Source organism: Juglans regia, chromosome 8 (assembly GCF_001411555.2).
Source record: "Juglans regia cultivar Chandler chromosome 8, Walnut 2.0, whole genome shotgun sequence".
Classification (NCBI taxonomy): domain Eukaryota; kingdom Viridiplantae; phylum Streptophyta; class Magnoliopsida; order Fagales; family Juglandaceae; genus Juglans; species Juglans regia.
Genome location: NC_049908.1, coordinates 29,695,568 through 29,706,511, shown reverse-complemented (window position 1 = coordinate 29,706,511; position 10,944 = coordinate 29,695,568). Strand labels below are relative to the sequence as shown.

The following is a 10,944-nucleotide window of genomic DNA, read 5'->3' as shown; positions in this document are numbered from 1 at the left end:
ATAGATCATATTACAAACCATTTCAGGCCATAGCAGATCATGCTTCTAGTGCCTAATGGGGGGTCCTTCCACTATGAAAATCTAATAAATATGGTGGGATTTCTTTCAGAGAGATTTTTCCAAACTTATTGTTGGAATATGCCCATTGCACTATTGAATGCGCACATTGATTTTGTAATCGATGTATCTTGACTGCTCTCCATTTTTCTAGTTCTTTTAACAAAAATCTGGTGTCTCTTGCCACCCTCTTCTGATTCCCAATTGCTTGCTTTGGGGATGTAGTTAAGTTATTGTGATGCCTGCACTTTTCAATGAGTTTAATTTTCTCATGACTAAAGAAAGATTGTCAATGATATTTGGACAAGGGTTACGATGCTGTCGTACTTTGTTGTGTGTAGGTGAGATGTTTGGTTCACTGGTTTTTCTAATAAGATCTAGCATGAAAAAATGCATGACCCTTAAATGATAGATTGAGAGACACTGGTGGATGCTTGGTACATCCCTTACGTGCATGCGGATGAGAACATTGAGAAGTTAAAATAATAATAAAAAGGATTACCCTCGGTGGAAGCATGCCACATCACAGGATGGCTGCAGTATATTCACAAAATTTGCAGTAGCTATTTATATGCCCAGGGGCATTTCACTTCATTTCTCAATCCTATATTTATGTGTATTCTAGCATGTTAGACCATGTACAATCACAATCATTCGTAACGTTTTCGTATTATCATCAGGAACAGAGATGAAAAGGGGCAATTTAACGGTTTTGGGAGCAGCAGTTCATCCTTGCAGACCAATAATACCTGTACAAAATTCCGTGATAATATTAAACATCATGCGAGCAGAAGGTAAAAGACGAGACAAAAGAATATAGAAAAAACCCACAATGCAGATTTTTTTCATAGATCAAATAGACAAATTAAAAATGGGCTGTAAATTATGTTCAAATTATGCATCGATCATACTTCAGGGTGATTTGGATAATTTACATACCACAAGCTACTCGGCCACCAGCATTTCCGGTGCTTTTGCTAAGCTCGTGTCCCCCTACATATCAAATAATTATATTAAGTTAGAAGTGGCAATGATTTTTTTTTTATAAGTAAAAGTAAACTTTATTAATAGGAAAAGGCTTAGCTCAAGTATACAAGAATTTTTTTTTTCTTTTTTTTTTTAAAGTAAAAAATTTATTAAGCACAATGTAATAGGCAAAGCCCGAGTACACAAGAAGTATACACACGATAAGCCTAAGTACCAATAAACAACAATGAGAGATGCAAGCAAATCATGAAAACTGCCCTCATTACAACTAAATACTCTGACGCCCAAGAGAATAATGTATTATAAAAAAAATCTCTTCAGCTCATCCAAGGAATGGCTCCTGGTCTTCAAAGCACTTCTTATTTCTCTCCATCCACAAACACCACATAATACAAAGAGGAATAACATCTTCCACACAGCAGCAATGTGAATATTTTCCCTAATACCTGTCCAGCACTTCAAAATTTCCACACTCTGCCAGGCATAACCCATACCACACCAGTCCTGTTAGTAATCTCATTCCACAAGAACCTGGCCACATCACAAGTAACAATAGATGATCCACGGATTTCCCATTTTTCTTACACAAGAAACATCAATCCATAATAATGAGACCACATTTCCTCATATTGTCAATGGTGAGGATTCTCCCAAGAGAAGCAGTCCATATAAAGAAAGCAATCTTAGGAGGGACCTTAAAACTTCCAAATAGCCTTCCAAGAAAACCAATAATCATTAGAGAACCCCAAAGAGCCTTATAATAGGAACACACCGAGATCCTAGAATTTCCATCAAGAGTCCAAATCACCCTATCCTCCATCACATTACCAAACAAAAGAACATAGCATAAAAGTCGTCAAAAAAATCAGCAAACATTCCAAGTTCCCAATCATGAGCCGCTCTAAAAAACTGACATTCCAATGGAAAAAACCATTAGAACTGTAACGCTCCAATAGAAGGCTCAAACCACATGGCCTATACTCCAAAAGGACTAATTAATTATACAACTAGAGCCTCATTGGAACCTTATAAAGAACAAGAATTTCTTATTCTCAAGCAATGTGGGATCCTTTACACCACCTACCCTTATCCTTATCATATGGGGTATCACAAGAACACACCAACAAGCCAGCCGCCAAAGCTTCTTTTGTCACTAGACATCTGCTAAAGAGTACAAAAAAAAATTTTGATAAGTGTAGGAAAAACATACTTTAGAGCCCTAAACCACACCAAACATCATGCCAAAAATAGACACCATAACCTCTTCCAAACCTCAAATCTGAAAAAGTTGGAGAACCTCTCCCATCCAGAGCGAATATTTTTCCACAACCCCGCACCATATGCCCTCACTTCATTAGAACACCAACCCCCCTAAGACTCCCTGTATTTTGAATCTATAACGACTCTCCACAAACTCTCTCCTTCCCGTTGATATCTCCACAACCATTTCTCCAAAAGTACTTTATTGAAGATCCTCAAGTTATGCACCCCCAAACCACCACAAGATAAAGGAAAACAAACTTTATCCCAGCCAACAAGGTGAAGCTTAAGCTTACTTCCCAATACCTTCGAAAAGAGAATTACGAAACATCATCTCATTTTGAGAGGCCACACTAGCAGGTAACAAAAATAAGGAAAGAAAGTATGAAGGGAGGTTAGATAACATACTTTTGATAAGAGTTAATCTACTGCCCTTAGAAAAATAAATCATTTTCCAACCTGCCAACCTTCTATCATTTTTTTCTAACACACCCTCCCAAATAGATTTCGCCTTGAAAGCAGCCTCCAATGGAAGACCAGGATATTTCAAGGGCAGCGAAGAGACCTTACAACCCAGAATGTTCCCCAAACCTTGAACATTATTCACTATATCCACAGGAACCATTTCAGACTTTGAAAGATTCACCTTCAAGCCAAAGATAGCTTCAAAACAATCAGAAGAGCCCTCAAATATAGAATATGACCATTGTGCAGATCACACAAAAGTAAAGTATCATCAATGAAGAGAAGATGAGAAATATTAACACCTCCCACAGAGAAACCAGAAAGAAAACCTCCATCAACAACTGCTTCCAACATACGACTAAGTGCATCCATGATAATGACAAATGGAAAAGGGGAAAGAAGGTCCCCTTGCCTTAATCCCCTAGAGCTGTTAAAGAACCCCTCCAGTGCACCATTCACCAAAACCGAAAAAAGGGGCTGTAGTAATGCAATGCCTAATCCATGAAATCCATCTTTCCCCAAAACCACACCACCCAAGTAACATAAGAAATCTTAGTTAACATGACCATATGCATTCTCTGTCAAATTGGTTTGAATACCCTTTCGATAAGGATTGCTTTCATTATATAGAAGGGATTTTACACAATAAATGCCAAATTTCCAGCGCCTAATAACTATGCCAGGTAAGTATTTACACAGTTATGTATATATCGAGCTAGAAAGGAAAGTATCTAACTATAAAGGAAAATGTTACTAAAATTACAATAATGATACTCAAATCATATCTTCGTGACATCCCCCTCTCAAATTGATGCTGGGAAATCTAGAAGCATCAATTTTTCAAGCAAGAACTAATGTCCAGATATTCATTAGCATTAAGGACCGAATCCAAATGCATTGGCAATAAATGCATAAAAACAATGGAATAAGTACATAAAAAACAGTGATTATCACAGGAAAATGGGAGACAGTAAAATATACAGTCCTAATCTACAAGTACCTCTACAAGAAGAAACCAATCTAAGGGCATGTTTGGACACTTGGAGTATATCAGAATTTTGTGAATAGTAGTGAAATGATTTAAGTGAAGATGTTTTATTAGGTTTTGAGAAATGAGAGAGAATAAGATGAATAAAAATATTAGAAAATTATAAAATTGTTTGAATATTATTTTTTAATATTATTTTTGTTTTGATAAAAAAAAATTGTTTGAAGACAGGGAGCTTTTCTTGGATGAGCTGAAGAGATTCTTTTATAATGCTTTATTTTCTTGGGCTTCGGTCATTAGTTGTAATGAGACATTTTTCATGATTTGATTGTATCCCTCACTAGTGCTTAGTGGAATGTAGGCATTTTCTGTGTATACTTCTTATGTACTTGGGCCATGCCTATTCTTATCAACAAAAATTCTACTTTTACTTAGAAAAAAAATTTGTTATGAAGTTTGTAAAAATTGTATTATTTTTGCATTTTATTTTAAAATTTGTAAAATTTGTATTGATTTTTGTATTTGAATAATGATTAAGTAATGATTAGATGAAAAAGTTGAAAATTTGAAATTGAAAAATTGTGTTTCAGTGATGCTTGGGAATGAAATTATGAAAAAATTTGAGAATTATGATAAGTTTTGACAATTTTGAGAATTCACAGTGTTCAAACGTGCCCTAATGCACCTTTTCTAGAATAACTTCAACAACACTTGGGGAAATGGGAAAAATTCAATAATAGAAGTCCATTTTAGAAACCAATTCAAAGGCTTCAGACTTGAGAGTAACATCATTTTTTTAACCTTTGACAAGCTTGAAGGGGGATATCAAAATCTCAGTTTTCTAATATTTACCCTAAATATCTAGAGCTTTAGCTTAAAGTGGTGACCTTTACCCCCACAAAAACAAAAACAACATAAAAGCCCTTACTCTTCTTGTTTACCAAGTAAAACAATTTATCAACACAGATGCTCCAATTGTGACTTAGTGGTTTACATATAGTTGGCTTTAATCATGAATATACAGAAAATAAAACTAAAACAGAACGATTTCAAGCATTGTGTTTCAAGAGTTTACCCTTGCCAAGATCATCCTAATCTCCATGGACAACAACAACTCTTCCAATAATGGAATTTGGTCCAGAAAGTGGAATCTGCAAAATTGTAAAATACATCAGTGAAAAGTAACTAAATATAGGTGCACAAGTAAAACTTAAACAGAAGATGAAACACACCTGCTTGTCAATTATTGTGAACTTGGCTGTCCCTGTATGAAAAGAGATACCATCCATTAGTGCACCACTGTGTGTCAGAACAAAATACATACCCATCTTAAGCCTTCTTATCAGGTAACTAACAGCAGAAACAATTTGCTCTGCATATTATTTTTTGGTAAATTTTTTGGTAGAAGACTGTAGGCACCATTAGACGCAAACTGCTGGGAAATCAAAGCAGCTTGCCTGGAAGGTGACCCGTATTAACAATTGATGTTTGAGAAGGGTCTCTTAAAACGGCTAAATCCTATGCCATTTCCCTCTTCTCTCCCTTCTCTTTACCCATCCAAAAAATTAAAAATAGCAATAATTAGAAAGAAAAAAGAAAAAAAAAAAAAAGAACATGAGAAGTTCGGTAAGCAGTTTGTTGACAGAGATTGAAGAAAGAGATCTCACAAGGACTGGCCAGTTAACTTCTATGAGCCACTTGATTTGGTTACAGCCACTTTGGCAAGTCAAGATCAAGGGTACTCATAGAAGTGTTCACCTTTCCCTTGGTACATGTAGCCGGTAGCCTCCCCCCAACAAATATAAAAATCACAGATAAATGAAAAATACTTGGTTGCAATGGAGTTAAGGTAGAGTAAAATAAACATAAGGGTAGCTATAGTAGATGACTCAGGGAAGAGAAATGGGGAGATAGAACTAGGAACTTAAACACTAGCTGCCGCTGGCTTTTCATATAAAGTTGGGCAGGCAAGAAAGATCTCAGCAGCTCATCCTCAAAGTTGGGTTACTCCCCTGCATATTATAGAACATGTGTAACGTCCCAATGGAAGACCCAAACCACATGGCCTATGCTCCAAAAGGACTAGTCAATGATACAATTAGAGCCTCATTGGAACCTTATAAAGAGCAAGAACTTTTCCTTCCCAAGCAATGTGGGATCCCATACACCACCTACCCTTATCCATATCATATGGGGTATCACAACATGATAGAGTCCAACGATTGGGAAGCTGTCAACGAATGACCAAGGGGATAGAGGTAAACACAGCACATACCATCATCACCAACAGTGACATTTCCAAGATCACCAGCATGCCGATTCTCATCCTCAGGAGCACCATGCTCTTTGCCAGCAGGATTGAAATGTGGTCCTGTAAGCAGGTAGATTAAAAATAAAATTAAAGACAAAAGGGATTAATGTGGAGCAAAGTGGGGTTTACTCTGCTCTTGGACTGGATGCTTTAGATATGAAGAAACAAACATCATCTCTTTGGACTATACCAGTTGACATGCAACCATTTGTTGTGTCCCCAAGTGCATGAACATGGAAGCCATGGAGACCAGGCTTAAGGCCAGAAATATTTCCAGTTACTGTTGTAGAGCCTGAAAATTTGAAACAAAATGTCTTTCAAAATGTGAAAAATAGAGACATCTACACTTGCTGGATGATCAGACAGGATTTCCAAGTTACCATCAGCTTCTTGGGTGAAGTAGATAGTCCCACTTACACCCTCATTGCTGCCAAGAACAGCCACAGCATTCACCATCGTTTACTAGAACATAATTAAAAATCAAAGTATGCTCTCAGCTATGGTAATTGGATTCATAAATCCCTCCCTTCCAATGATGTTCGGATAGCCAAAAAGGAGGTGCTTTTTCAAAAATAATGCAAGATAATCCAACTCTTGACTGCTCATTTCTATTTGCCGGAAAACCTTTTCTTTGAAAAGAAAGTTGAAATTTTCATCGTTTTGAAGCTAGCAAACAGGTTTACCACACACACACACACATATACATAAATATATCCACACACACACACACACATCACTTGCTTTCACTGAAGCTAAAACCCTAAAACCTCAAAGGAGAATATATATTCAAACAATAGCTAGAAAACTCGATTCCCAGGCACAAATTTAAATTTAGATTATATATATATCCAAAAGGCCCAATCGAGTAGAATATTAATTTTTTTTCCTACTCAGAAACAGCAGTAAATGCAATATATTACGAGTCCACACTCCAAAGTCTAAACTACCGGATAACAGAAATTGCATAGGCACAGAGTATGAAGCTGATGCGGCTAAAACTGAAGTCGGAAAAAGACTACCCAATGTACCCATTATCATTTCTCTCTTAATTTCCCCAACCTTCTCAACATCCAACCAAAGAGTACAACATATACCATACAAAATCAGATGGGAAACAAAGATCATCATTATGTAACACACCTAGCGCAAGACCCGATGAAACTGTGAAGAATAACACTTGGCAAACTTAAGTGCCAACTGTGAAGAATAACACTTAGCAAGCGTAAGTACATACTCCTTGTGTGTAAATATTTAACTTCCTCAGTCGAATCGCCCCCAAAAATGGAGTACTACCAAGAAAAGGAGCAACCTTTATTACGAATCAGATGAAAAGAAACAAAACCCAGACAATGAAAGAACAATATCAACCCACGAGAAAAAAATCAGGAGTGAGAAAAAAATACAGGGAAAGAGAGAACTTCGAAGCTCACCCCAGAACACCCCTTGAGAGCTCAGCAGAGAGGAACAATCAAACCTGAAATCAGAGAGGGAGACAGAGAGGGCCCGGGCCGCCCCGGGGGGGGGGGGGGGGGGGGGGGGGGGGGGGGGGGGGGGGGGGGGGGGGGGGGGGAAGGCGCGGATGATCCAACTTAAATCAGGGAAATTTACAGTAAATTGAGATGACAGTAAAAAATTAAATAAAAAATTATTTTTAATATTAATATTATTTTAAAATTTTAAAAAATAAATTATTTATTATATTTTAAATAAAAATTTAAAAAATTATGATTATTAAATTAGATAAAATTTTTATATCAATCCTAGCCTTGACTTTAAATTGCGATTGAAATTTGGATTGAATTGAAATTAATTATGTTTAGTCTAATTTAAAATTAAGTCTAATATTCAATCACTTAATTCTAAAATTATTAAACTCATCTTAACTTAAAAGAGCAATGTTAGATACAGTCTCCATTTAGAGATTACAATACAAGCCTATTCCTCTTAAAATGATATTTTTTCTCATTTAATAAAGGATCTGTACATACAGTTCCCAAGTAGGTAAAGCTAAAAAACCGAACTATCGGTTCGGTTTTGGGCCCAAACCAAAACCGATAGTTCAATTTTCCTGGGGAGACCAAACTGGCCAAAACCGGCCGATTATTAGGGGAAAACCGGCCGGTTCACGGTCAGTTGGTCAGTTTTGGACCGGTTTGAACCACTCTATTGGCCATTTTAAGACCCAATTCAACCTCTTTTTGGGCTCAATTTGTTATTCAAGATCATCTCCAATTAGACTTTTTTTTGCAGAATTTCTTTTTGCAATTATTAGTACAATTTCTTTTTAATTTTAATCATGCCATGTATATATTATTAGTAACTAATAACTAGTACATATATACTACTTATATTTTATAGTCTTATTATCTTATATACTAAATTACTAATTAGTAGATAAATAAATAAAAACTCCACTAGATCATGTTTAATACACATTACAAACAAAACTAAATTGTCTTAAGCAAATAAGAACAAATAACAATTGTTCTTGAATAAAACCCAAAAAATCTTCATTCTTCAATTGCAGTCTTCGACTCTTCAATCATCAATAGTTGTGATGTATGATGCTCCTAACTCTATAAGAAAACACCAAATAATCAATATTAATAAATTAGGATAATGAAAAAAAAATTAAATTAAATTATAAAAATAAATGAATATGAAAATTGAATGAGAAAAACATATTACCAGATTCTACTACAAAACTCTCAACATTATTCATGGAGTCTCGAATATCAATTGGCGTTGACGGATGTCACAATCAATTCTGAGTACAAATAAGTGTCTCAATAGTTCTCGGAGCTAAGGAACTCCGAAAAGGATCAAGTACACGACCTCCCGTACTAAATGCGGACTCTGATGCAACCGTGGAAACATGCATGGCTAACACATCTCGTGCAATTCTCGCAAGTATAGGATAGTTAAGCTCATTCACTTTCCACTAATTCAACAAGTCAAAAGATTGACTGAATGTCTCACAACCATCTGATATACCGGTCAATCTATGTTTTGGTAGCTGTAGATCCAAAGGCAGTCAATACTAGCAACCACTCGTAAAAAAGTTGTGACTCATGATTGTCTTCAGCATCATTTGGAAGGGCAGATGACGGAGGGGAAACATGTTCTCTGCTACTCAAGGAAGAACCGAACGTAACATTATACTCCGCATACATGTCTGATAATAATTGTCTCACTCTCGACAACAAATCTTCAGCCTAATTGTGATCATAAACTTTTTTCAAGTGAAAAGTAAGAAGCTCCAACTTGCTACGTGGATCAAGGAGAACTGCAATCAACAACAACAAATTCATCATATCCAATGAACCCCAATACTTATCAAATTTCATTCTCATGTTAATGGTCATGCTCATCAAACAAATATTCTCACTCTCACACAGTCTAACCAACTATTTTTGGAGCCTACAAATTTTCAAAAAACTTGTGTTTGCCGTGACATATAAAGAACCAGAAAATCGACAAGTGGCATCATAAAACATCTTCAAAAATTTCACAAAAACTCACACTGTCTCCCACTCGTCAGCTCCAGGAGGCCCAATGTTTCCATCCTTAAAGTAAGAAAGAAATTGTAGTCCTCACTCTCCATTTGCCTAAAAGTCTTTTCAAATTTTTCAGTAGCCTCTAACATCATGTAAGTTGAATTCCATCAGGTTTGCACATCAAGGCACAACATTTTTTTACAATCAATTTTTTCTTTTTCTGCACCTCTTAAACTTGTCTAATCTTGCAGGGGATGAGCGCGCATATCTAACCTCATTTCTAACCATTGTAATGGCATCATCACACTCCTTAAGACCCTCATTCACGACAAGATTCAGAATATGAGCACAATATCTCATGTGCATATACTTCCCCTCCAACATATTCTCTGTCAAAAAATGTCTCAAATATGCAATTGCATTATCAACAATAACAGTAAATATCTTATCAATGCTCCAATGAAGTAGGCACGATTCAACATATTTTCCAATGGTATCCCCTCGATGATTAGGGATTAAACAAAAATTAATGATTTTCTTCTGTAATTTCCAATCACTATCAATGAAATGAACAGTTAGGCACATATAATTAAGATTTTGTACCGATGTCCACGTATCGGTAGTTAATGAAATCCTCATTCCCCCATTTTTAAATAACTTTTTAAGTTTGACTTTTTCAAATGCAAATAGTTTCATACAATCTCTTGCAACCGTCACTCGACATGACACTTTAAATCTAGGTTCAAGCAACCAAACCATCTTCTTAAATCATTGCCCTTCAACAATTCTAAATAGTAATTCATCGAGAATTACCATCTCCGCAAGCGCCATCCTCACAGCCTCCTCACTATATTTATTTATTTTTTATTTTTTTGAAATGATCCTCACTATATTTATGGGTTACAAGATTTCTTAAAGAATTATCAGTCTCTCCAAACCTCTCTGAGGATACCTCATCTGCTAATGTTGTTTGGTATTTATCTAAAGGCCCATGTTTATGAGGATTTTTGAAACATGAAGGCAGATGGTTTTGCATGATTGAAGTTTCGTTCCTCTTCGAGTGGCAAGCGTATATCTTGCCACAATAATTACACTTAGCCTTAGGATCATCTACGGAACAACCCTCAACTTTTGTAAAATGGTCTCAAACAATTAACGGATCATTCCCCTTCCGTTTCTTAGGAAGTGGACAATTACTACTATTAGGGGCACTTGAAGCCGGGGGTTTTGGTATTTGGGAGTTCGAATCAAGATCAATTGGACTTGACGAATAATCCATCTAACATGTAAAACCAAGAAAGAATAAAAAATCACCACAATTGTCAATTACACAGCAGCTAGTTTGCAACATGGCAAACATTACAAATCTAAGATTCTAA

At 36.0% G+C, this 10,944-nt stretch overlaps 2 protein-coding genes, 1 non-coding gene and 1 pseudogene across 4 annotated transcripts in view; 1 reads left to right on the top strand and 3 right to left on the bottom strand.

Moving 5' to 3' along the window:
* The window catches only part of LOC109004516 (probable disease resistance protein At4g27220), a 963,953-nt gene that overhangs the window by 700,035 nt on the left and 252,974 nt on the right, over nt 1–10,944 (top strand). The gene's annotated exons all lie outside the window — the stretch shown is intronic.
* LOC109004479 overlaps nt 534–10,944 on the bottom strand; it is a 66,805-nt pseudogene continuing 56,394 nt past the window's right edge.
* On the bottom strand, nt 5,368–5,473 carry LOC118349321. Its single transcript, XR_004802295.1, has one exon. It is a non-coding gene; the product is annotated as a small nucleolar RNA snoR109 (small nucleolar RNA).
* Nucleotides 5,722–6,547, bottom strand: LOC108988589 (superoxide dismutase [Cu-Zn]-like). The gene is made up of 4 exons (XM_035693317.1): nt 6,449–6,547; nt 6,259–6,360; nt 5,963–6,128; nt 5,722–5,785 (listed from the first exon to the last, which is right to left on the bottom strand). The coding sequence occupies exons 1-4, from the start codon at nt 6,522–6,524 to the stop codon at nt 5,737–5,739; spliced, it is 393 nt and encodes a 130-aa protein (XP_035549210.1). The 5' UTR covers nt 6,525–6,547; the 3' UTR covers nt 5,722–5,736.